Source organism: Cyanistes caeruleus, chromosome 17 (assembly GCF_971803275.1).
Source record: "Cyanistes caeruleus chromosome 17, bCyaCae1.hap1.1, whole genome shotgun sequence".
NCBI classification, from domain to species: Eukaryota; Metazoa; Chordata; class Aves; order Passeriformes; family Paridae; genus Cyanistes; species Cyanistes caeruleus.
The window spans coordinates 15,960,539-15,987,702 of record NC_141717.1 but is presented as its reverse complement, the minus strand read 5'-3'; the positions used below and the strand labels follow the sequence as shown (position 1 = coordinate 15,987,702).

Genomic DNA, 27,164 nt, shown 5'->3' with positions numbered 1-27,164 from the left:
TGGATTGCTGACCAGCTAGTAAGACAGTGCTTAGACATCATTATTTCTACAAATACAACAACCAGAAAAACAAAACAAAACAAAAAAAACAGCAATCAATCTTCAGCAGAATCAGCCTGAAGAGATTTCAGGAGAAATTTGCTGAATAATTCTGGAGCAGAAAGAACTCCTTTCAATTATTCCCTGGCAGGGTGGGCAGGACAGGGTGCCCAGAGGAGCTGGGGCTGTCCCTGGATCCCTGGAAGTGCCCAAGGCCAGGCTGGACAGGGCTGGGAGCTCCTGGGGCAGTGGGAGGTGTCCCTGCCATGGCAGGGCTGGCACTGGATGCTCTTGAAGGTCCCTTCCCACCCAAACCATTCCATCAGTTGCTAGCTTTCCTGTCCCCAGTGCTCCTGCTCCTTGCAAACGCTTTCCACACAACCGTGGATGGAACTTGTGGAGAAAGATCCAAAGTTGTTGTCACTGGGGACATCTGAGTGCAAAGAGACAGGGACACAGTTCTGCTGAGCTCTGCTCCTGGGGGGAACAACAGCTCAGCATCCGCCTCCAGCTGCCTCCAGGGCCACTGGAACCTGGCTCTGTGGACCAGTGTTAGCCACTCCCGGCCTCCTACGGAACCAGGGGAATCCTGGCCAGCCCAGCCAGGGGCAGGGGAGCAGCAGCAGAACTCCAGAGCTGCAGGCAGGTGAGTGCTGCTGGTTTGGCAAGCACTGAGTGCTGAGGGCCAGCCCTGGCTCACCCTGACCAGCCCTGGCATCTGACAAGCCTCAGCAGCAGCAGGGCCTGCCTGGCTTCACACACAGCTCAGGAAACCCCTGAGCCTCCATCTCCATGAAATCCAGGAGCCCACCTGGCTTCACACAGCTCAGGAAATCGCTGAGCCTCCATCTCCATGAAATCCAGGAACCCACCTGGATTCACACACAGCTCAGGAAACCCCTGAGCCTCCATCTCCATGAAATCCAGGAGCCCACCTGGATTCACACACAGCTCAGGAAATCGCTGAGCCTCCATCTCCATGAAATCCAGGAGCCCACCTGGATTCACACAGCTCAGGAAATCCCTGAGCCTCCATCTCCATGAAATCCAGGAACGCTCCTCAAAGCCCGGCCTCGGGGCTGGTGCTTTACACAATCCCAGACCATGCTGAGCAGATCAGGGGAGCTCCTCCTGCACTCCCCCACACTTTCCATCAGAAAAAACCTCCTACAAATTTTATTATCAGCTTCTAGTAACAAGTCTGGAGCAAGGAATTCTTTAGGCAAAGGCTGGGGATTGAGCCCTGCTCCCACACCTTCCCGCGGCTCCGCAGCGCCCATGGGAACCGTCCCAGGAGCTCTCGCCCCCGCTCAGGAGCTTTCACCACAGCCCTTGCATCCTCCACCGTACCGAGAGGCAGATGGATCATTGTCACATCAAGGGGAAGACGGACCGAGTCAAAACAGAGCAGGATTCCTTTGAAAGGGCCCCTCTGCGGGGAGGGTGCCGGTGCAGCTGCTGGGGATGACAGAACCAGGCGGCGTCCCCAGGGACGCAGCTCAAGACAGCTCCTCGCTCACTCGAGTACAGAAGTGGGAGAGCAATTAGGAGGAACAGCAATGAGCTGCTCCCCCTTCCAGCCTTCCCACTCACAGCCTCCCTCCAGGGAGCCGCAGTGCCGGGGCCAGCCCCCCACCATGGCCAGAGCCCCCAGCCAGCCCCGCTCGGGAGGGCTCGGCCCTTGGGCATCACCACTTGCCAAAGGCTTGCTGAGGTGCAGAGGCAGCGTGGATGTGACCCCCGGCTCCTGCCCCAAGCTCTCCTTGGAGCGAGGATGAGCAGGACCCTGCCCAGGGCTCGCCACAGAACTGGAGCTCGAGCCCCACCAGACACAAAACAAACGGGTTCAGGCTGAGTGGTGAGAGCCCCCTGTGCCAGAAATAGCTCTGGGGAAGTGAAACCACAGCAAACGCTCCGGGGCACACACGGGGACTTCTCGGGGCACGGCTGCTGGCCCTGCTGGGCTGCTGGCCCTGCTGGGCTGCTGGCCCTGCTGGGCTGCTGGCCCTTCCTGCTCTCCCACGGGCCCACGCCTGAGCCCGCAGCCCTCGCTCAGCACAGCCCTGCGGGAAAACACGGAGAAAGCTGAGGATGATGTGGCTGCATGTCCTGCACGTCCCAGCCAGTCCCCTTGCTGGTTCTCCGAGTGCAGCCTGACCTCAGACTTCCTTTGGCTTCCCCCCAAACCAAGCCCCCAGCACAGCTGCCCCACACCCAGGCACTGCCACCTTCCCTCCTTGGCATTCCTGTTGCTCTGCCTTGACATGAAGCCGTGTGTTGGAGCTCCCAGAGAGCTGGAAGTGAGTCAGCACAGCAAGGACAGCCTAAGAATGAAACTGATTATTACCAGCACTCATTCAAGCGGCGTGTTCCACCAAAGCCAGGACCCCAGACAGAGCCAGTTGCAGCAGTGGGATGCAGGACACAATCCCAGTGCTCTGGCTCCCACCTCCTGCAGTGGATTGCACGAGGAATGAGTCCCTCCATCGCTCAGAAGTGAGGGGCTGTGTTCCTCACCAGGCACAGGTGGGCTCTGGGGGGCTTTCCTGCAGCCTGGTGACTGCAGAGGTCACGCTGCAGCCGGGGAGCAGCTGAAGCCGTGCCCAGCCCACCAAGGGGCGATGGACATGCTGGTGACATGCTGGTGACATGCTGGTGACATGCTGGTGACATGCTGGTGACATGCTGGTGACTGGGGCAGCGAGTGAAACCAGTGACAGAAAGGAGCTGGGACAGCTCCAGGCTGTGCAGGAGGAACAGGTCAGGCAAAGCCTTCCCTGCCCTTACCCTGCACTTATCCTCCCCTTCTCCTTTTCAGGGCTGAGAGTGGAACTGCCTGACCAAGACCAAAAGACCCCAAGGTCAAACAGGGATCTGAGCCCTCGGCATTCCACAGATCCAAAATCAATGCCTTAACCAGGTCTGAGCAACCCCCAGGGACTGGGCAGGACCTGAACACTTCCCTGCAGTTATGGAAATGCTGTGCCAAGAGATTCTGGAACATTCTTTTGCAGGTGGCACCCACAGGGACGGGCCTGGAAAGCTGGAGGAGGAGAGGTGTTGGTGTCAGGGCATCCCATGGGCACAGGAGGAGCACGGCTGCCTTGGCCCTCCTCCAGCAGACAAATCCAACAGGGATTTGTGCCCTCACCACAGACACAGAATCCCTGGGCTTGGAGAAGCCTTGGAGAACCCCAAACCCGCCTGCTCTGGAGCTCGGGAGCGTGGCAGAGCAAAAGCATTTTAACCACTGGCTTACATGACTTAACAAGCCTTTAGCTAAACCCTCTGTGCTGCTGAGAGCACGTCCTTCATGCAGCCGAGATGGAAAATGAGCCTGAAAGCAAATGCAGTGTGCAGCGGGCAGGGAGGGCAGCAGAGCCGGGCTGGGGGCAGCCCTGGGTGGGCAGCGGTGCCCCCCGAGCCCGGTGCCAGACCCACTGCAGGGGGGGAGAAGCCTCTCTACACTTCTGGAGCACTTCATGGCACCAAAGCTCAGAGATGCTGAGCGCTTCATCCCCCACCACCCTCCCGGCCAAGGAACACAAAGCAGATCCGAGCCCCTCTCGTGGATTTATTATTTAATATCAGCGTGTATCCAGAGCTGCCTCATGCTAACAAACTCTGACAGGAGATAAGTAACCATCCAGCCACCAGCCCAGCAAGAATCACACCAGACAATTAAACAGCCCTTCCAAAAATAGCCCACCTGACCTGCTACCACTCCTGACTATCAATCCAGCCCTCCTTGCAGAGGAGCTGCTACAGTTGAGTCAAACCTCAAAATACTCCCCCAAAATAGAGCCAAGCCAGAGCCGTGTCTGTAAGCAATCCTCCCCTTCCTCAATTTAGACTGCTCAGAAACCTTCACAGAGAGGAAAATCACTATGTGTCAGGCAGAGCAGAGGCAGATGCTGACGGCAGACACAGGGTGGGGGGAGGCTGCGAGGCCGGGCTGCAGCCAGCTGGGGTGGCACAGTGACAGCCGTGGGGACACCACCCCACCGGGAGCTCCTCCTGCTCATGGCGAGGGCTGCGGAGAAATTCAGAGCCTGGAGCCTTCAGAGGTCCCTGGCTGGTGTTTTCCATGATGTGCTGTGCAGCACAGCCAGGCCTGTGCAGGGAAGTGGGGCTCTGCCTGCGCCCCGTGGTGCTTCCAGAGCCCCCTCTGCCTCCTCCACATCATCCTGGGCTTTGCTGGTTCCCAGCGCCTTTGCAGAGCCCTGGCCCACACCGAGGAGCCTGGAAAGCTTTACAGACTCACAGCCAGGAGCTCACCCTCAGCTGCTGGGCTCCAGGAGGGCTCTGAGCCTGCTGTGACCCCGCAGGGTCTGGGCTCACCCCAAAGCCTGCAGTGCCACCCCACAGCTGCCCCGAGGGCACCGGAGCAGGTGAGCCCGAACCTCGGGGGCTCCCGGCTCCGGAATCACACGAGGGTCTGGGTTGGAACCTGTAGGACCATCCCATGCCATGGCAGGGACACCTTCCTCCTTCCCTGCTGCCCAGAGCTCCATCCAGCCTGGCCTTGGGCTGCCAGAGGAGCCTGCAGTGCCATGGGAAGGCAGCACAGGCTCACAGCCGGCTGGCAGCATTCCTGGGGGAAGGCAGGGCACTCCGTGACAGCGAGCTAAACCACGCAGGAGACGTTTCTGTCTGGGTATGGTGACACCAGGGAGGCTGGATGTCACCTCCCCCAGACACTCAGCTGAGTTACCCCATGCCCTGACAGAGCAGGCTTCCCCATCACTCATGTAGATGCAAATAAACTTTAAAAAATGACCCTTTCTCACACATTGCACAAAGACCTGAAATGCACCCTTTGATTCTTCATTTAAGCCTTTTTAAAAGCTGTCTAATTTTCATTCCTCTGCCAGTGAGAGTCCCCCACAGGAAGTTACTGCACAGTTTCTGCGTTACAGCCCTGCTTACAAAACCTGGGTCTCACACAAAGAGCTCCCCAATGCGCCCCAGGGAGGCACCAAGGCCACCAGGAGTGTCCTGCCAGGCTGTGCCTCCTCCTGCCCCGTTCCCCAGGGCTCGTGGGGACACCAGAGCTGGTGAGCCCCAGGGGATGCTGAGTGAGCCCCCAGGGATGCTGAGTGAGCCCCAGAAATGCTGAGTGAGCCCCAGGGATGCTGAGTGAGCCCCCAGGGGATGCCGAGTGAGCCCCAGGGGATATTGAGTGAGCCCCCAGGGGATGCCGAGTGAGCCCCAGGGGGATGCTGAGTGAGCCCCAGGGGGATGCTGAGTGAACCCCAGGGGATATTGAGTGAGCCCCAGGGGGATGCTGAGTGAGCCCCAGGGGATGCTGAGCCCCCAGGGGATGCTGAGTGAGCCCCAGGGGGATGCTGAGTGAGCCCCAGGGGTGCTGAGTGAGCCCCAGGGGGATGCTGAGCCCCAAGCCCTCGCAATTAAGCCGCTCCTTTCAGTGTAATGGCTTGGCAGGACCTGGACAACAAATAAAACCTGAGCAGGACAAGACCTGAATGTGCAATAGCTCGATCAAAGGAACAGCTGTCCTGACAGGCAGCCACCTCCCACGGCCACTGCAGAGCAATTAGAGGAGCCCGACCGTCCCCGCAGCGGAGGAAGATGAGATACGAGCTCGTTATTAGAGATCCATCGGCCCCAGCTCGTTACAGGGAAGGGACATCAAAGCCAAAGGCCAGTAAAGTGGGGCTGGAACGTGAGCAGCAGCATCCACAGGCACCTGTGCTCTGAGAACAGCAGGTGATCCCACGGCTCCAGCATTCCCAGCACGTCCCCAGCAGCGCTTCCACACGCCACCGTCACACACCTGCCCCAGGAGCCACGTCCAGAGCAAAGTGCTTGACCCCAGCTCTCCTGCAAGTTCAGTCTTAGCCTTGTACTAAATGGATGGGTGGCAACAGCTCCCCAAAACCCGTGGGAAGTTCCACCAGCAGGATTTGATGGTGCTGAACATGCCCATCCCAGCACAGGTGGGGCCCAGCCACCGGCACCTCCGGTCTGGCTCCAGCCCACCAGCATTTCTGTTTCCTAAATCGGCATTCCTAAAGCCAAAAGCTTTAGCACCCCGTGCAAGTCAGCAGGGAGCTGACAGCTATTATTTTGGGAGTCTCCATATGGACCCAGTGCAGCATCTTGCTGCTCTAATTTAGGGCACAGGCTGCCAGGGAGGGGATGCTGCTCCCACCCCCAGGGGATGCTGGACTCGGAGCACCTTCCAGTCCCTAAAGGGGTTCCAAGAGAGCTGGGGCTGCCCTGGATCCCTGGCAGTGCCCAAGGCCAGGCTGGACAGGGTTTGGAGCAGCCTGGGACAGGGGAAGGTGTCCCTGCCATGGCAGGGTGGGGCTGGGTGGGCTTTAGGGTCCTTTCCCACCCAGGCAGCAGCAGCACCCAGCTGGTCCCACAGAGCCACCCCAGTGCCCAGCACAGGGCAGGGAGGGCAGCCCTGGCTGGGAGCCCTTTGCTTCCCCTTTCGGAAGGCACCAGATGGGCCAACACTGCTCTGAGCCCTCTGTAATGCTGACACAACGCTGCTCCCTCACATGACTTTCCTCCTGCTTTTTAAAGAAGTTTTCTTGTTTCACTCTGACACAGTGGAAGTAAATTTACAGCACAGGCGGGAGTGATAAGGGAAGAGCTTGCTGCAGAGCCTGAGGCACCTGATCCAGGAATAAGATAAGTGACCAGGCCCCACAGCAAGGAAGGGGCCCCCCTGTCCTGGGGGATGCAGGGCAGCCCCTCCACCCCCAGCAGGAAAGGTTTGCTGCCTCCAAACCCCACAGGGCAGGAAGAGGTCCAGGAAAGGGCAAGATAACTCAAATTTACAGAGTTGGTTGTGTACAGAGAATGGTGGAGAAGGCTGCAGACCCCAGCAGGGGCAGGACAGAGGATGGGGGACACAAAAAACCCACAAAGTCCTGGCTGGAGGGAGGATTGGCTGTTGTGCCTCCTCCAGGACCATCACACAGTGGAGCTGCTTCTGAGCCCAACAAACCCTGCCAGGAGCAGCCAGAGCCAAGCAGAGCAGGGCCAAGGGGAGCCTCACTCACACAGAGCCCCAGCCCTGGCAGGGGGTGATGGTGTGGGCTGGGGGTGATGATGTGGGCTGGGGGTGATGATGTGGGCAGGGGGACAGTGATGATGTGGGCTGGGGGTGATGATGTGGGCTGGGGGGTGATGATGTGGGCAGGGGGACAGTGATGATGTGGGCTGGGGGTGATGATGTGGGCAGGGGGTGATGGTGTGGGCAGGGGGACAGTGATGGTGTGGGCAGGGGGACAGTGATGATGTGGGCTGGGGGTGATGATGTGGGCAGGGGGACAGTGATGATGTGGGCAGGGGGATCATGATGTGGGCAGGGGGATCATGATGTGGGCAGGGGGACAGTGATGGTGTGGGCAGGGGGACAGTGATGATGTGGGCAGGGGGTGATGATGTGGGCACGGGGACAGTGATGATGTGGGCAGGGGGACAGTGATGATGTGGGCAGGGGGACAGTGATGGTGTGGGCAGGGGGACAGTGATGGTGTGGGCAGGGGGTGATGATGTGGGCAGGGGGTGATGATGTGGGCAGGGGGACAGTGATGATGTGGGCAGGGGGACAGTGATGATGTGGGCAGGGGGACAGTGATGATGTGGGCAGGGGGACAGTGATGATGTGGGCAGGGGGACAGTGATGATGTGGGCAGGGGGTGATGGTGTGGGCAGGGGGACAGTGATGATGTGGGCAGGGGGATCATGATGTGGGCAGGGGGATCATGATGTGGGCAGGGGGACAGTGATGATGTGGGCAGGGGGACAGTGATGGTGTGGGCAGGGGGACAGTGATGGTGTGGGCAGGGGGACAGTGGTGATGTGGGCAGGGGGACAGTGATGTGAGCTGTAGCACAGGGTGCTGCTGTTCCCTTGGGTGGCCCTGGAGCAGAGCACCCACAGCACCAGCAGGTACCCACTGGAGCCTGAATTCCTTCACACAAATCCCAGCCTTGTAATTTCTGCAATTAAAAAGGGAGTTCTTCTACTGCGAGTTAAAATAGAAGTTTTTGTCACAAATTACCGGCTTTCACTCCCCTCATACCTGAGCTTAAACTGAAACTTAAATGGAAATTTACAGGAGAATGAGAAAGTGAGTCAGCCTGCCCTTCCCAACTGGCATTTATTTCCATCCTCTCGGACTCAGTTAATAGTAACAGCAGAGAAATTAAGTTTATTCCAAATTTACAAAGCCCAGAAGAGGGGAGGTGGTTTTGGAGGGAACTCCACGGCGTTGGGGCCATCGGCAGCTCCGGGATTTGTCGCTGTGCTGTGGCTCCTGCAGGGGATCCAGGGATCCTCGCTGCTCCGTGGGGGCTGTCCCCAGTGGTGCTGTGTGTGTGTCACCCACGTTATCCTGCTTTCCCCACCCACACCACCCTGGGGAAACAGCTGGAATAAATCAGATAAATCAGCCTCTTGCCTCGTAACCTGTTGGGCCAAACTGCAGCCGGGTGGGAGCAGAGGGACTTCACCCCCCAAAGCCAAGAGGCCAAAGCAGCCGGGAATTCCCAGCTCTGCTTTGGGAAGGATCCGCAGCCATCCACAGCAGAGCCGAAGGTGAAAGCCCAGCGATGCTCCCACGATGAGGGGCAGGAGCTGCTCCCGAGGAGAGCCAGCCCAGGTGGCACCAGGACAGCCTGGGAGTGTCCAGCACAAACCCTGGGGACAGAGCCCCCAACAAACCCTGGGGACAGAGCCCCCAACAAACCCTGGGGACAGAGCCCCCAGAAAACCCTGGGGACAGAGCCCCAAACAAACCCTGGGGACAGAGCCCCAAACAAACCCTGGGGACAGCCCCAAACAAACCCTGGGGACAGAGCCCCCAACAAACCCTGGGGACAGAGCCCTCAACAAACCCTGGGGACAGAGCCCTGAACAAACCCTGGGGACAGAGCCCCAAACAAACCCTGGGGACAGAGCCCTGAACAAACCCTGGGGACAGAGCCCCAAACAAACCCTGGGGACAGAGCCCCAAACAAACCCTGGGGACAGAGCCCCCAGCAAACCCTGGGGACAGAGCCCCAAACAAACCCTGGGGACAGAGCCCCCAGCAAACCCTGGGGAAAGAGCTCTGAACAAACCCTGGGGACAGAGCCCCCAACAAACCCTGGGGACAGAGCCCCCAACACCCAGCCTGTGACACTCGTGGACAGCACAGGCCGAGTCTGGAGCAGGAGCCAGCTCAAGGGCGAGGGGTTTGCTCTCACTTTGCACTTGTGCAAGCTGACAGCACAGGAGAAACCCAAAAAAGTGTCCAAAATACATTTCAGAGTGTTCAGAACACCTTTTGAAGCTCCTGATCCTCCAGCAGCAGCAGAGATGAGGTTCAGGAGATGCACTGCAAAGCTTCCTGCCCTACTACACTGGGTCTCCTGGGTATTCAGGTCAGCAGAGGGGCTGCTGGCAGAGCAGAAAAATCCTTTTAGGTACATAATAAGGGAGAATCGAATTCTGCTCCAAGGTGGAGAGACAAAAGCCATTTGTCATGCAGCATTTGCTGACAGGACATGTCCACAGCCCAGCCCTCACCTCGCTCCCCGCAGAGCTGAGCGCTGCAAACAAAGGAGTTCACACCCAAAGGCTTTGGGACCAAGACACATTCACCCAGCTGCACAGAGGGAAGGAATCTCAGCTATAGCTTGAAGTTATTTTAGAAAAATTCTCAACAAGGGTTCAGCACCTGACCAAAATGCAAATCACTATCATGGCTTCCTGAGCAAATGAGCTATTGCTGCATTTTTTCCAGTCCGGCAGCATCTTGCTCTGAAGATCTAATAGCAGCCCTACTGAGCAGCAGCTAATTAAAGCCTTTCCTCCTGCCAAAACCCCAGATTCAGTCTCTAAATGACCCAGTAAGTGAGACTTTTTCCACCTCAGAAGCCCTGGGAGACACCAGATCGGCAGCTCTGCCCTTGTCAGCTGAGGCTGTGCCCTCCCTGCAGAGGCACCAAGGACTGATCCCTGCTCCTGTCCCTCCTCACCAGGGGATGGACACACAGCTACAGACCCACAGCCTTCCTCTCCAGAGGACTCCGGCCCTGAGGCTCCTCTCCATCAAAGACAAATTTGGAAATTAATGGACTGAGCTATTGGAGACAGTCCTTAGAGGCATGATTGCACAAATGTGAATTAGTTCAGTTTTAGAGGCATTCCTGGGGCAGAAATCTCCCCTGCCAGGCTGGGGAGGGGACACACACGTCCTGCTCAGCCTTCCTGCCCTCTTGGCAGCTTTGCCATCCTCAGAAGCCCCAGGCAATTACAGATGTTGCATGAAAGGGCACTTGGCTCCGATCAGACCCCCCAAAGCAAGTTATTCCATCCAGCTCTTCAGAAACAAGTGAACGTGGAGATGTTGATCCCTTTCCCGCCAAGGCTGCCCAAGGAGCCCATACAAAACCTGGGACAGACACCAGAAACAAAACCTCTGTCACAGCCCATCTCCAGCACTGGCACGGCACAGCCTGGCACGGTGTGGCACAGCCTAGCACAGTGTGGCACAGCCTGGCACGGTGTGGAACAGCCTGGCATGGTGTGGTACAGCCTGGCACAGTGTGGAACAGCCTGGCACGGTGTGGCACAGCCTGGCACGGTGTGGCACAGCCTGGCACGGTGTGGCACAGCCTGGCACGGTGTGGCACAGCCTGGCACAGTATGGAACAGCCTGGCATGGTGTGGTACAGCCTGGCACGGTGTGGCACAGTGTGGCACAGCCTGGCACGGTGTGGCACAGCCTGGCACGGTGTGGCACAGCCTGGCACAGCCTGGTACAGCGTGGCACGGTGTGGCACAGCCTGGTACAGCCTGGCACGGTGTGGTACAGCCTGGCACGCCTCTGTGCCAGGCAGCAGGGACACAGCTGTGCCCCTCCTGTCCCTCAGCTTTGCCGGGCTAAGGCCAGGCTGGGGAGCACGGCCAGGGATTGATTCCTCCTGAGCCAAGCCCAAGCCAGGCTGCTGAGGTGGGAGGCAGAGAGGAGGCCCAACCCCAAACTGCTCAGCTCGGGGATAAACACAGCACCCAGAGCCCCCTCGGGCCCAGCCCCAGGGCCAGCCTCAGCCTCCATCCTGGGCCCAGCCCCAGCTCCATCCTCAGCCCCATCCCCAGCTCCATCCTCATCCCCAGCCCACCCCCGGTTCCATCCTTGACCCCAGCCCCAGTTCCATCCTGGGCCCAGCCCCGGTTCCATCCTCATCCCCAGCCCTGGTTCCATCCTCATCCCCAGCTCCATCCTCATCCTCATCCCCATCCCCAGCTCCATCCCCATCCCCATCCCCATCCCCAGCTCCATCCCATCCCCATCCCCATCCCCATCCCCATCCCCATCCCCATCCCCATCCCGGTCCCGCCGGAGGCAGGAGCTGCCCCTGCTCGGAGCAGCAGCCCTGAGCTGGGGCTCCTGAGCAGAGACACAGCAAATAATGACTTTGCACTGCGTCAGGAGCTAATCCACTCAGTGATGCAAATGGGATTCATGGCCACTTCCCCCTCACTCGGCTCCTCAGTGATATTATAAAACAATCCTGACTTCATCGCGATGTGATGTCACCGCGGCTGCAGGAAGCCACTCAGGGGAGCCAGGACGACTTTCACTCCTCTTCACCACCTCACTTTCTCATTCTTCTGCTATAATTGGAAATCATGAAAATGCATTTGTTCATGTGCTCCGAGTGCCAGCTATTCAATGTGCTTGTGCTCTCCGTTCAGACCATCAGAATAAAGGTATTTAACTGTTCCCCCCGAAGGTGAAGCTATTCCTGTTGCATCCTTTCACATGGCAACAAAAGACAGGGAGGAATCCACCAGCAGGATCAGCTGGAACACACTGGCAACACAGCATGAGGAAGAGGAAGAACAGCTGAAGGCTGAGATTTAGACATCTGAATCTTTTTTAGCTTCCCTGCTGCTGACTAAATATCAAATGTAGGAAGATGAGAGCAGAACTACAAGAGACTGAAGATTTTAAACATAGAATCAGAGAATCCTGGAATGGTTTGGATTGGTAGGGGCCTTAAAGCCCATCTTGTTCCAATCCTTGCCACGGGCAGGGACAGTGAACTGTCCCCATCCAAGCTGGCCTTGAGCACTGCCAGGGATCCAGGGCCTGCCCACCTTTACAGGGAATGATTCCTTCCCAATATCCCATCTGACCCTACCCAAGACCCTCTCCTGGAGCCCCTTTAGGCTCTGGAAGGGGCTCTGAGCTCTCCCTGGAGCCTTCTCTGCCAGCCTGGCTCCGTGGCAGGGGGCTCCAGCCCTGGACTCTCCACAGCTCCACGTCCCCAAGCCCAGCCCTGAGTGACAGCACAGGCACCCGAGCACACGGCTCCTGCTCCAGAGCAGCCTCTCCCTGCGCAGACACCAGCCATCCCCATCCTCACAACCACACCCCAAAAAATCACCAGCTCGTCTCCTCAGAGCTGGAAAGCTTCCCTTGTTCCGAAGACTGAGCTGGGGAGGGAGCTCCCTCCCGAAGAGGAAAGCTCACAGACTGGTGGAAAAACCCAGATTTAAGTAGATGCAAAAAAGCCAATTTTCAGGGAGCTGTGCCATAACGAGCCTCAAGTTTCAAATCCAGTAACTTCCATGTACTGGAGCTTATCAATATTGGATTTTTTGGCAGGCGCTGCCTTGTCCAGCTCGGATTAGCAGCAAGTATATTCTGCTTGTCAGATTTAAACAAGATGTATAAATCTGGCACAAAAGCAAGACCAAATATGGAAGCAAATTATTTAAATTGACAAGATGTAGCTCACAGGCATTAAGCGCTCGGCAGTCGGTGCCCATCAGCTGGGGCAGGAAGGCTCCTGCCCTGGGCCACACGAGTTAAATTCGGAAAGCAAGAGGCTAACGAGGTTACCCACCCCAAACCCTCACTGATCCCAGGATCAGGCTGGATTGGGATCTATTCCTTTTTAACACGTGATGGGAAGAGCAGGATGGCTGTAAACAGCTGAGGGAGTCAGCCCAAAAATCCCTGAAAAGCAAACAGGGAGCTGAACAGCTGGAGCAGAGCCACAGCAGGGGAAAGGGGAAAGGGGAAAGGGGAAAGGGGAAAGGGGAAAGGGGAAAGGGGAAAGGGGAAAGGGGAAAGGGGAAAGGGGAAAGGGGAAAGGGGAAAGGGGAAAGGGGAAAGGGGAAAGGGGAAAGGGGAAAGGGGAAAGGGGAAAGGGGAAAGGGGAAAGGGGAAAGGGGAAAGGGGAAAGGGGAAAGGGGAAAGGGGAAAGGGGAAAGGGGAAAGGGGAAAGGGGAAAGGGGAAAGGGGAAAGGGGAAAGGGGAAAGGGGAAAGGGGAAAGGGGAAAGGGGAAAGGGGAAAGGGGAAAGGGGAAAGGGGAAAGGGGAAAGGGGAAAGGGGAAAGGGGAAAGGGAGGTTCTGGCTCACAGGAGCAGGGCTGGGGGCTGTGCCAGGGCCATCCCGGGCTGCAGAGCAGGATGTGGCCGGGACAGAGCCCAGCAGAGCCCGGCAGCTGCCAGGGAGGAGCAGCAGGAGCACAGCTCCATCTGCCCCGCGATGCTGCGGGAGCAGAGCTGTCACGGCTCATGAAAGGCATTTCCCTGCACAGGAGCCGGCCTCAGCTGTCACAAACACGGCCAGGGCTCCAGAAGGGGAGGGCTCAGCGAGCTCCCCAGCCATGAACAGCAGTCATCCTCAACGGCAGAGGAGCGAGCGGTGCTGGCAAGTCATCAGTGACAGAGTTCAGGTGCCTCCTCACACGGAGAACATTTGATTTGTTTCCTTTTTCCAACGGAGGCCAGTCTAAAACCAGGATGGATCGATCCCTCGGAGCCTGCATCAAAGCCACGAGCCCAGGAGTGACCCTGGAGAGCCAAACAAGCCAAGCAAGCCACCTGCACACAGGAGGGAGCTGCTTGGCCAGAGCCAGCCCTTGGGCTGCTCCAGCCCAGCCTCGGCCACCCTCTCCAAAGGGGGGACACGTTTGGGGTGCTGAGAGAAGGAGCCCCCAGGACACAGCTCCATCCCCCACGGGCACCCCGGGAGCTGCAGCCCCTCACCACAGCCAAGGCCATTCCCTTCCACAGCTCCCTGGTGAGACACAGAGCAGAGCATTCCCTGGGTGAGACCCCTCAGCTCCTCCCCACGGTGCCCATCAGGATCCCGATCACCGGGGTGAATGCAGCCCCTGCAGGGCTCTGGGTGCAGGCTGTGCTTTGGAACCTTCCCTTCCCAGGATGAGCTCCAGCCAGCACAGCCACTTCTGGGAGTTGCTTCTGCTTAACACAGAATTTGGCTGCTGCCAACCACCACCGGAGCTTTCTTCCTGTCTCCCCCATCCCTTCTGTGGCTCTGGTGGAAAAACTGACCTGCTGCTGCTGGCTCCTGCAGGACAGGGCCAGCCAGGGCCGTGTCTCCCCCCTCTGCTGGGGCAGCACCCCCGGCACCAGCCCTGCTGGGGCTGAAGAGCTCCGGAGGGATTTTCACCTTCACCCCCTGGGTCACTGTCTGCAAAACTCAGACAGTTTCTGTGTCCCTGATGTCCGTGTCACCTCCCTGCCTCCAGGGACTGCTGGCCATGGCACAGAGGCCACCAGCACCAGCCTAGACCAGCAAGGGAGGGCTGGAGGGGTGGGCTCAGAGCTGGGGAACAGCAGCCCACAGCTGTCCTTTCCCTGAAGAAAGGGAACCCAAGGGACAGCCCTTGTCTCCGTCACCCTCGTGCCCAGTGCCCCATCTCTGTTCAGGTACCAGGGGTGAGGGCACGGTGCCAGCCCAGGGAGCCCCTGCAGGGTCCCACTCCACGGAGCACAGGACCTGTGGTTTCTGCTAAATCCCAAAGTACGGGACAAAACCGTTCCAGGGGATGCCCAAGTCCTTGGCCAGGCTTTATTTCCTGCAGCATCATCTGGCAGGGCTGGAGGGGCTCTGGAGCTCCCCGTGCTCCGTGTCCCTGCCCTCAGCAGCTGGGGGGACACCATCCCCCAGGGTCTGGGGGGACACCATCCCCCAGGGTCTGGGGGGACACCATCCCCCAGGGTCTGGGGGGACACCATCCCCCAGGGTCTGGGGGGACACCATCCCTGCATCCAGGAGCCCCCAGAAGGACTCCTGACTTTGTTTCATTGCCTTTTCCCAAGAGCCCATTTTGGACAGCCTGCAGCCCTCGGAGAGCACGGGGAACACGCTGCCCAAGCACCTGTGGTTACTCTTCCCCCACAAGGAGCTCCTTACTCACCCTTTGCTGAGCTACAGACTTGCAGGGCAATGACTCATGAAGCCACTCTGGTGGGCTGAACCTCACCAGCACCCCCCAGCACACTCTGTGCTGCCCCTGGGGCCCCAGCTGGACCACAGGCACACAGAGGCCACCAGCCCAGCCTGGGGTCTGGCCACTGTGGCCCTGGGCAGCACCAGTCCTCTCACAGCTGCAGGAAAAGCCACCCAAACACTTCTCCTGGGCATGATGCCACCCCAGCCACCACTGCAAACATCCCCACACCTTCAGCACTGCCACCTTCCCCTCCTGTCCACACCCCTCATAACCGATTCAGGCAGTCCTGCCCTCGCTGAGTTCCGGGCACAGCCAGACGTTCATTCCTGTCCCTGTGATCGTGCCACTGATCCACTGATGGATCCCACGGGGCCTGGATGGCTGGAGGAGCCTTTCCAGCCTTTTCAGGTTCTTGCCTGTTGAGCTGCAGGAGGAGGAGGAGGAGGAGGAGGAGCTGTGCTGGCTGGGAAGGCAGGAGGGCAGCAGCCCACAGCAAGGGCTTGCGCAACTCCCCTCCCTCCAGTTCCTCCAGAAACCCCAGCAGAATTCACACCAAGTTTTGAGAGCAGATCCAAGCCCACCTCCTGCTCACAGCAGACACCAAACCCTCAAGGTCTCGCTCCGTTTCACAGCATCTCCCGCGGGTGCCAAGGCAGGTGAGTGCCCACCCACCGCTCGCTGGCAGTGAAGGATGCCCGTCACACCCTGCCAGGGACCCGTGTGCCGCAGGAATCTGGAGGATCACATGCGTGTGAGCGAGCAGGCATGCAGAAATGCCTGCACTGTTTGCTGAGAAGTCTCCTTAGAGACAGCCCAGGCATTAAATTCCCCAGGAGGACTCAGTAGCTGGAGAATAATCACGGCAGAGGCTCAGGACCGGGGTGGTTTAACCTCTGCAGGGGTGTCAGAGCCAGCAGGCACCAGGCAGACGTGCTGCAAAGCCTCCTCAAGGCCACCCCGAGGCACCCAAATGCCCAGGGCCAGCTCCAAACCCCCCAGGCAGCATCCTGAGCCTGGCACCAGGCAGCAAGGGATGCCCTGGAAGGAAACAGACCACCTCACCATCCGGGCCCGGCAGCATTTTAGGATGACAGCTAGCTCCGGAGATAAGAGAGAAAAATCCACCCTTCAACTGCAGGGGGGAGGGAAAGAAAAACCACTTCCACTGCGAGACTCGGGGCCGGACTGAGCTGTGCCTGCCCAGCCCTGGCTCTGCCACAGGGGCTGCACGGCCCAGCTGCCTCCAGAACATCTTTCTCCAGAGCCCCTCTCCTTCCAGAGCCCCTCTCCTTCCTGAACATCTCCCTCCAGAGCCCCTCTCTCTCCAGAGACCCTCTCCTTCCAGAGCCCCTCTCCCTCCAGAACACCTCTCCCTCCAGAGCCCCTCTCCCTCCAGAGCAGCTACCTCCAGAGCCCCTCTCCTTCCAGAGCCCCTCTCCTTCCTGAACATCTCCCTCCAGAGCCCCTCTCCTTCCTGAACACCTCCCTTCAGAGCCCCTCTCCCTCCAGAGCATCTCCTTCCAGAGCCCCTCTCCTTCTAGAACACCTCTCCTTCCAGAACCTCTCTCTCTCCAGAGCCACTCTCCTTCCAGAACACCTCTCCTTCCAGAACAGCTCCCTCCAGAGCCCCTCTCTCTCTCTCCAGAGCCACTCTCCTTCCAGAGCCCCTCTCTCTCCCTCCAGAGCCCCTCTCTCTCTCTCCAGAGCCCCTCTCTCTCCCTCCAGAGCCCCTCTCTCTCCCTCCAGAGCCCCTCTCCCTCCCTCCAGAGCCCCTCTCTCTCCCTCCCCAGCCCCTCTCCCTCCCCAGCCCCTCTCCCTCCCGCAGGTATCAGGGCAGGGCAGCACGAGCCAGGCCAGCCCAGGTGCTGGGGGAGCAGGAGCTGCTGATGTCCACAGGTCCCCGTGTCCTCTGTGCCCTGCAGCACCGCCCTGCACCCAGAGCTGTGCGCAGAAAACCCTCCCAAAATCATGTTTCCAATTTCTGCGGCATTATATAATTAGCATCATTTGTGTTGCAAAAGTAATTGCAGTAACATTTTTAATTAGTCTATTTGAACACTAACATTGCTCCAGTGTGCATAATATGTTGACACGAAATTACTGGGTTTGAGGCAACTCGGAATGATTGGAGTTTGTTTTGCTTTTGTTTCTTACTTGTTTAATGCAGTCAATAAGAGCCGGCGCTGAACGGTGCCGAGCTCAGGCCGCAGAGGGGCTGGAGCTGCAGGGGAAAGCGAAGTGTGATGGGTTTCACTTCCGTCTGGGGGGAGGAAGGGTGGCTTGTGGAGGCACCAAACGAGACAGAAATACTTGCTTGAGAGGTAAGGCCTGGCTGACATTTTCCAGCTGCTCAGTTCTGCTCTCAGATGTTGTCTCGTGAAAACGCAAAACAGAAGGAGAGCGCTGGCCTTGGAGGACAGGGAGAGGAAAACCTGGAGGGAGGAATTCTGTGCGGTACAAAGTTTGGAAGGAGATCTAATCTGAAGGGTTTCTTTGCTTACTGAGTCATAAGCAGGCACAAGAAGAAAACATTTTCCCCAGAAAAGTTTCTGCATGAGATCCAAGCACCCATTACCAAATGCTGCTTTTTTTTTTTTTTTTCTCCTTTCTCTTCGAGAAGAATCAAGATTTTCCTTTCCAAGATCTTTTCTACATTGTACACATGAAAGCAGTGACAAATGCAGGTTATTTTTTGCTCTCGAGTGTGAATCCTGTTCCGCTGCTCCTCACCTCTGCCCAGACCCCCAGGGTGTGAGAGCCCAGCCCAGCCCCAGCGACCCCGGGCTGAGCAAAGGCAGCTCCTGGGACACGTCCCCCTCAGCACCCCGACCCTCAGAGGGACCCAGAGCCGCCTGCACAGCAGGAGAAACGGCCCCGAGGATGCCAAGGCGGGGGAAACAGCAGGAAACAGCAAGCTGCCAGTTCCCAAGCACATTCCCAGAAGGCGACCAAGAACTTCGCTCCCAAAAGCTTTCAAACCCATTCCCTTTCCTTTCCCATCCTACGGCACTTCCTACGTCAGGAGAACCGAGACTTGGCCACTTGTTCCTTCCACAGACACCGGGGGGCTGCTCCCCCCTTCCCTCCCGAGACATTCCTGCCTGGATGAATCCCCAGGCCCCACGAGAAGGGGAGAACACGAACTCTCCTCTCTCTCTGCCTCTGCCCCTTGCAGCCAGAGCAGGGCCAGAAATGCCCTCTGGACCTCTGAGAGGTGGCCAGGGGGCATCCAGCCTGTCTCAGGAAAGCTCTCACCCCCCTGGCAGCTCCGGGCACATCCTTCAGCTTCCAACAGCCACAAGATATTGATTTGTTTTTGTTGCCCTGCCAGGAGCAGCCCTGGAGCCCAGGACACTTTCTGGCTCACACGTTGGCCCAGGAAGCCTCGAGATGCACAAGGATAAGGAGGAGATTGTGTGCCAGGATAAGAAACACATTAGCAGGCAATTAAGTGGCATTTGTGGTACCATTAGTATTTAAAGCTACAAAGAGTCAGTTTCTGCTAACTTCCTGCCAAAAGTCACAAGTAATGAGCTAATTAACAATCTAATTATTTCAAATGCCCTAGAAAGAAATCAGGGCGCAGGTGAACCTACTTAAAGGCATCACAGCGGTAGGAACAGCTGAGAGCACACAAGTCTGTGCCCCAGCTGGATTTCCAGGCATCCCACAGCACAACGGGATGAAACACTGGGGGAAGTTGTTAAAGTTGAATTAAAAGTTGATTTTTTTTACTGTGTTCACTAGAGGGAGAGGTAGACCCTCACTTCCAGAGCTTCCTGCCAGCCCTGGGATTTTCTGCCTCCGTGTCAATGTTCGCCAAGTTCAACAGCAGCTGCAGCACAACCTGTGGGGCACAAACCCGAAGCTGGTGGTGTCTGCAGAGCCCAGCCCGGCTCCCCTGGCACAGCTGGGCAGGGCAGTGCCAGCCCTGGCAGCCTCAGCTCTGCCTCCCCAGGCCGAGCCCGGGGCAGCCGCGATTCCAGGGCGGGTGGCAGAGGGACAGAGCCCTGTGCTGACCCACCAGGCTGGCAGCATCCTGCAGGGAGGCACGGCGTGTCCCCAGGCCTCAGCTGCCTTCACCTGGGCACCCCACAGCTTTGGGAAACCCACGGGTCACTGATCTCAGGAAAGTAAAGACCGGGCTGGTCTGCAGAGCTCGATTGCAGAATTCCCGGGTTCACAGGGAACATTCCCTGCGGCACACTGACGTCTGCAACAGCACGGTGAGCTGGAAAGGGCTTCCTTAAGGCAGAAAGGGATGTCACAGCCCGGTCACACAGCCTTGGGGTGGCACTGAGCACAGGGGGCTCCTGGCAGTGCAGCTCAGCAGGGCTGTGCCCAGCTCCACCGGCCCACCTGCTGCCCTCACCCTGCCTGAACACCGCCAAGGATAAACCCTGGAGCAAGAGCGCAGTTACGGGTTTGGATAACAGCTCCTGCCAGCCAGGACAGCCTTGGAAAGGCTCCAGTTACCCGACACTGGATGCTGCAGGTAGAACTGAGCAGGGCTCTGGAGGGAACGCAGGCAAACCCTGCCGGGCCAGTGCGTGGTCCCCACCTGCTCCACCGCACACTCCGGGTTTCATGGACATGGTGTTTGCACAAATACACCCTCACCGTAAGGAAAACCGGGAATTCACAGCCAGGCAAACCTGGGAAAACACAAACCAGAGATCCGAGGGGCGCAGAATTCCTCTCGGTAACGTGACTGAACTGCCCGTGTGTGAAACCTCAGGTACCAGGGAAAGCTGTGACCTTGAGAAACAGCCCTAGGACACGTTTTAGTCTCCATATCCACTTTCCTCTGATTGTCAACATCTGTCCAGGCCTCCAGGCTGGGGTTTGGGAGGTGGCACGGAGATGTTTTGGCATTTTAAGGTTAAACGCGTGTGGCAAGCGTTAAGCATGAGTAGCAGCAGCATTTAAATTGGACCAGCCTCACACTGCTCGTACAGGCGGCTGCAGGGATGCTCCTGAGAGCTCCCGAGGCACAGCCCCCCGACAGGAGCCCCACCCCAGCACCTCACACCGAGTGTGCCACTCCAAACCCCAAGGACAGCTGTGAAGAGAAGCCTTTTAGAGCTCTGAAGCGGGTTTGTTTTCATGCCAAATACCTCAGCTTGGGAGCCAGCCACCCACCAAAATAAAACTCTGTCCCAAATATTCACAAAAGCCGAATTTCAGTGCCTGCAGCTGCGAGCAGCAGCCCCGTCTGAACCCCACACAGGTGGGACCCACAGGACGGGGCGAGCTGCGAGCAGCCCCCAGCTGGGCTGGCTGCAACAGCAACCACAGAACGCCTGGGTAATTCAGCAGAATTTCCCGAGGGGACATCCCAGATCCCTGAAGAGCCCCTCCAGAATCCCAGCATTACCAGAACAAAGAAATATGGTCATAGTAACCCGGCTACTGCAACATGTTTTCTTATAAAGCCTCATTTTTTTTCCCCAGCAACACAACTAAGCCATTCAAGCGCTCGCCGGCTGCGCAGTTCCAGCCGCGGAGCAGCCCTCGCCCAGCCCGTTCGCCAGCCAAACACATGTTTTGGTGTTAAGTCCATTAAAAACAAACTCTCCTCGGCCTTTTTCGGGGGATTTAGCTGAAGTCCTGGGCGCTTATCTCTGCTAACGAGACCCGACCGGCTTAAAGGCAGCGACTAGTTGCTGGGTTGGTTTAAAAAATGACTAAGCTGCTTCCCGGGGCGGCGGGGATGCTCGGCCCGGGGATGCTCGGCCCGGGCCGGCGGGGATGCGGGGCCGGTCCCGGGGGCGGACACGGAGCCCCTCGGCCCCCCCGGCAGCGCGACACTCACCTTGACACTGGAAGCCCTGCTTGCCGAAGCCCCTGCGGAGAGAGAGGCGGAGTGAGACACCGGCCCCGCAAAGACCCTGCCCGGAGCCGCCGGCCGGAGGGGAGAGGGCACCGGGGGACCGCGGTGGGATGCGGGGGATGAGGGGAGCGGGGACGGGAGGAGAGGGGAGCCCGGAACACGGCGAGCATGAGCCCCAGCTCATGGGGATGAGGAGGAGGGATGTCCCGGCGTCCCGGAGCGGCTGCGGCGCTCCGGGGGAAGGCTCACCAGATGAAGTCGGTGCAGTGGCTGCAGAAGGTGGGCTGCTTGAAGAACCGCGCCGTGAACTTGTGGTTCTTCACCTCGTGCACGTTCTTCTGCCGCAGGGCGCCCTTGCGGGCGAAGCGCACCGGGCCCTCCTCGCCCTCGGGGGCCGGCGCTGCCGCGGGCGGCTCGGCCATGCTGCGCGGGGGCTGCGGGCCCGGCCCGGCCCGCTCCGCTGCTCCGCCGGGGCTGCCGCTGCTCCGGCCGCGCTCGGGGCCGCTGCCCGCAGCTGGCGGGAGGCTCCGACACCGCCCGCCGCCGGGCCACGCCCCTCATTTACATACGGCACGCCCCGCCCTCATCTGCATCGCTGCCCACGCCCCCCGCGCCTCGCGGCGTTGCGAGCCACGCCCCCCGCGCCTCGCTGTGGCCACGCCCCATATTTGCATATTGCTTTGCATGGGGCCCGGCACGGCCCTTCATTTGCATAGAGCATCTGCATCCCGCGGGAATGCGCGGGGAAACCGGGAATGGACAGGGATGGACACCGGGAATGGACAGGGATGGACACCGGGAATGGACAGGGATGGACACCAGGAATGGACAGGGATGGACACTGGGAATGGACAGGGATGGACACCGGGAATGGACAGGGATGGACACTGGGAATGGACAGAGATGGACACCGGGAATGGAGAGGGATGGACACTGGGCACAGACAGGAATGGACACCGGGAATGGACAGGGATGGACACCGGGAATGGAGAGGGATGGACACTGGGCACAGACAGGAATGGACACCGGGAATGGACAGGGATGGACACCGGGAATGGAGAGGGATGGACACTGGGCACAGACAGGAATGGACACCGGGAAGGGGCAGGGATGGACACGACACAGACAGGGATGGACACCAGGAACAGACAGGGATGGACACCGGGAACGGACAGGGATGGACACCGGGAATGGACAGGGATGGACACCAGGAAGGGGCAGGGATGGACACGACACAGACAAGGATGGACACCAGGAATGGACAGGGATGCACCCTGGGCACAGACAGGGATGGACACTGGGCACAGACAGGGATGCACCCCGGGCACAGACAGGAACAGATCCCCAGGTGAGGCAGGGCTGTGGGCAGGGTCACCAAGGCAGGGCCATTGTCCCGTGGCACTGCCCGAGCCGGCGGGTGCCGGAGCAGGACCCAGCAGGAGGAGGATGTGGATGGTGCCAGCCATGGGGACACCTGCACTGCTCGTGCCCACTGCAGCACTGGCAGTGACTCGTGAGGCCCACACTTCCCACTTCAGGCCAGAATCTTTATTTTCTCCTCTGATTTTCTGCGCAGCACGAGCCGAGTCCAGCGGGGAGCCAGGCGGGAGCTCAGGCACAGCAGCTGTGCCAGGCTGGGCGCCACGGTGGCTGTGCCTGGGGGAGCAGGAGCGTGGCCATGAGCCCAGGGCTCACACACAGCCACAGGAGCACAAAGCAGCAGCTCAGTGCTCCTCTGGGAATGGCTTTTTGAATTTGCAGTTGGAATAATGACCTTCCTTTACCAACCCACTGCGAACACCTCAGCTGGCTGGCACAGAGGACTTTTCCAACCACATTCACACTGACCTCTCTCACTCCCTGCCAGCACTCACAGACACTGAAAATCAGATCCATCAGCCTCCTCCTCTGACACCCAGGTCTCCCTGGGCCCACCTGAGGAGATGAGAATTCAAATCAAAACACGAGAGAGCTTCAAGTGATACGTAACCGTATTTCCACAAACAAGTCTTTCTAAATTCTCTTTTCTGGGATTTTATTCTGGATCTGCATCCACGTGATCCTTCCCCTTTTGAGGCCCGAGACCATCCCTGCTCCGCTGTGATCCAGCCCTCCATCCTACATGCTCTTTCTCTGAAGAAAGCCCCGCTCACTCCATGGAATTAAACACCCAGGAGACTTTCCCAAAATAGGCCCAGGGCTGTTATTATGCAGCTGCTGTGAAAGGTTCATTGCAGTAATAGAACGGGGCTGACCTGTCCTGCTGATGTCACCCTCCCAGGAGCAGCAGGCTGCTTCCATCTCTCAGCACCGTCTGCTTTTCCTGCTAAGAAGGAGAAATAAATTGCAGCCATCGCTGCTCGTGCTGTGCCGTGCCAGGAGGGGACGGGGGAACGTCCCCGGGGTGCGTGGGGGGCACACGTGGGGCTTGCTGTGCCCAACAGCACCGGCCACGCCGCAGGGTCCCCCCTGCCCCACTCCCACAGGGATCTGTGAGGCAGAAATAACTCCTCCTGCACGGAAAGGAACCGAGCAATAATGGAAATAATAACAGGGCGTTTTGACTCCTTCCCTCTGCACTGTTCGAGCGGAGTGGGGTGTTCCCCTCAGCGCTGCTGCACTGCACGTGGAGCCACACCAGGCTGAATTCTGCTCATTTTAACTGTAAACTCTGGCCTTCGCCTCTTTCTGCCTGGTTGTTTTTCACTGTATGTTCCCATTTTCCAAGGACAGCCCCCATAACTGCTGCATGTGCAGTGCAGAGAATATGGCTTTAATTTCCCCCTATGAGTGTTGATAATCATGATAATCACGCTCAAACTTTTGTCACCGCTGGGCCATGGTACGGGAGTACAAAAGCCAGGTATGGTTGTTGCTCTCAGGGGATTGCTTTTTTCTTTCTTTAGTTTACATAATTCTACCTTATTTTACTTTTTCATTATTTAGTGCACTCTGAGTCACGTCATATTAAAGGCAGGATCTTCATGGCCATGTTAATTTTCACAAAAGCTGCGGATCCAGATCCCCCCAGCACTCTGAAATGATGAACATCCCAGCAGCTCCTTCCTCTGAGGAAAGCGCAGTCCCCAGGTGTGCCGGGGGTCTGGCACACACAAACAGCCCCGGCCCGTCGCTCTCACACGGTGCCGGAGCAGAAATCAGCCCTGTTCGTTCCTGTTTCCATTAAAGTGTGGGCTCCAATGCTGCTTTTCCCTCGGCCGGCTCCCGAGCCCCGCCGTGCTGCGGGAAGCGCTGTCTCCAGCCCCCGGCGCTCCGGGCATCCCCAGGGGCTCAGCCCGAGCTGAGCTCGGGAGGCAGCGGGAGCAGGGCAGCCCCTCCTGGAGCCGTGATTCACATCCTCAGGAAGGGACCTCATCCTCCCACAGCAGCCTGGAGCTGCTGTGGGAAGGGGGAGCTCGGGGCAGCCCCAGGGCCGCTGCTGGGGAAGGCGGGAGGGTGAGCAGGAGGGCTCGGGGCAGAGCCAGGAACGCGACCCTTCCAACAGAACCCCCGGCCCAAAGAGGGGCACGGGGGGCCGGGCAGGCACCGCTGCCATGGCTGGGTGGGACAGCTACAGCCCCGCAGCACAACCAGCCCCAAAGGCCAGCAAAGAGACTCAGTCCCCAGCCCGAGCTGAATTGTCCCCATTCCCTGGGAAAGCTCTTCCCCCGGGCGTGGGAGCTGCGCTCCCGGAGCCGCGGCTGATGCGGGAGCCCCGGCGGGCGCTGCTGTGGGGATGCTGCTCCCCTGCTGCCCACACCGGCTTCCTCTGAAGGATTCAGAAAAGCTGGAGAACAGATTTGTCTCTTTTTTTAAAACTCTCTTTTCTTTGGGACCCAAATCCGCCACAGGAAACAGGTGGACAGCTCTAATTAGATATAAAGGTGCTTCTGCAGCACCCGGCAGCCTCCACATCCGTTTGTCGTCCTGCCCTCACCCAGCATGCCAGGAGAGCCGAGACAGGGATCCTGGAGAGGGGACAGGGATCCTGGAGCAGGGACAGGGATCCTGGAGAGGGGACAGGGATCCTGGAGCAGGGACTGGGATCCTGGAGAGGGGACAGGGATCCTGGAGAGGGGACTGGGATCCTGGAGCAGGGACAGGGATCCTGGAGAGGGGACAGGGATCCTGGAGAGGGGACTGGGATCCTGGAGCAGGGACAGGGATCCTGGAGAGGGGACAGGGATCCTGGAGCAGGGACAGGGATCCTGGAGAGGGGACAGGGATCCTGGAGAGGGGACAGGGATCCTGGAGAGGGGACAGGGATCCTGGAGCAGGGACAGGGATCCTGGAGAGGGGACAGGGATCCTGGAGCAGGGACAGGGATCCTGGAGAGGGGACAGGGATCCTGGAGAGGGGACAGGGATCCTGGAGAGGGGACAGGGATCCTGGAGCAGGACAGGGATCCTGGAGAGGGGACAGGGATCCTGGAGCAGGGACAGGGATCCTGGAGAGGGGACAGGGATCCTGGAGCAGGACAGGGATCCTGGAGCAGGGACAGGGATCCTGGAGAGGGGACTGGGATCCTGGAGCAGGGACAGGGATCCTGGAGAGGGGACAGGGATCCTGGAGAGGGGACAGGGATCCTGGAGAGGGGACAGGGATCCTGGAGAGGGGACACGGATCCTGGAGCAGGGACAGGGATCCTGGAGAGGGGACAGGGATCCTGGAGAGGGGACAGGGATCCTGGAGCAGGGACAGGGATCCTGGAGAGGGGACACGGATCCTGGAGAGGGGACAGGGATCCTGGAGAGGGGACAGGGACCTTCTTAGATGGAAAATCTTGGTCCCTCCATGCTCTGGGGGATCTTGTCGCTGCTCACAGCAGTTGATTCTTCAGCCCCCGCTCCGAGGCTGCTCGGGGGGGTCCCCGGGGGCAGCAGAGCCCCCTCAGACCCCGCGGGACAAAGGGCCCGGGGGCAGAACCGCAGCTGGAGCCGCAGCTGGAGCCGCAGGCTGGGGCATCCCCGGGCAGCGCTGGGGAGCGGGGTCTGCCCCGGGTTCCGTGGGGACACTGGGGACGGACGGGGTGACAGGCGCCCCCCGCAGCGAGCTGCCATCAGCTGCTCTGGTTCTTCCCTTTCTGCTTTCACAGTTTTCGCGTGTTCCACGTCCTCCGTGCAGCGGGGATGGAGCGGGGATGGAGATGCCGCGTTCATGTGAGGAGAGACCCAGCTCCCCACCCACGGGCGGCAGGAGATCCTTCACAGCCGCCGCTGGGCGAGAAAAAGCCAAATGTTGGTGCCTGAGCTTACATAAACCTCCGGAGTGGCCGGAGCGAGGGGACAGCGGCGGGGACACGGGGACACGGGGACAGCCACAGGGACACGGGGACAGCTGCGGGGACAGCCACAGGGACACGGGGACAGCGGCGGGGACACGGGGATAGCCACAGGGACACGGGGACAGCGGCGGGGACACGGGGACAGCGGCGGGGACACGGGGACAGCGGCGGGGACACGGGGACAGCCACAGGGACACGGGGACAGCCACAGGGACACGGGGACAGCCCGGCCCGGCTGGAGCAGCCCCTGGCCCCGTCCTGGAGGTGAAATCCATCATTTCCTTTCGCCTCCTCCCGCCCGCTCCAACAGCCCCGCCGTGCCCGGCGCTGCGGATGGGGAACGCGCGGCTGCTCTGGGATGCGGGGATGGATCAAAGGATGCGATGGATCAAAGGATGCGATGGACAGGACTCGGGCACGGCTGGCGCTGGGGACACCGGGCCACTGCCGGCGGTGTCGGGGCTGCCGGGGGCACAGAGGGCTCCAGCTGGCCGTGGCCCCCAGCCCAGCGCTGCCGAGGGTGAGACACGGGGGGCAGAGGCACCCAGGGGTGCTGGGCACAGACAGGGAACCGGGGGCTGCCGTCCCTGCCGGTGCCCCGGGGGATGCGGAGCTGGCGCACGCTGAGTGAAACAAGGCTCCATCCCCCAGCCCAGGCTCGCAGCTCGCCCGGGGCTCCCAGGGTGGCCTGGAGCTGCAGGTCCCGGGCTGGGAGGGGCGGCAGGGCCGTGTCAGAGTGAAACCATTCCCAGCTCTGAG

General features: G+C 59.4%; 1 protein-coding gene across 2 annotated transcripts in view; it reads right to left on the bottom strand.

Annotated features, from left to right (window-relative positions):
* Positions 1–21,597, bottom strand: part of PRKCB (protein kinase C beta) — a 105,514-nt gene extending 83,917 nt beyond the window's left edge. The window contains exons 1-2 of one of the 2 annotated variants that reach the window (XM_086853772.1): positions 21,371–21,597; positions 21,104–21,135 (exon numbers count right to left, since the gene is read on the bottom strand). In XM_086853772.1, coding sequence (XP_086709898.1) covers positions 21,104–21,135; positions 21,371–21,543 — 205 coding nt within the window. In that variant the 5' untranslated portion in view covers positions 21,544–21,597. The remainder of the gene's footprint in view (positions 1–21,103; positions 21,136–21,370) is intronic. The other variant, XM_086853773.1, reaches the window with a different exon arrangement.
* Between the last annotated feature and the right edge of the window lie 5,567 nt (positions 21,598–27,164).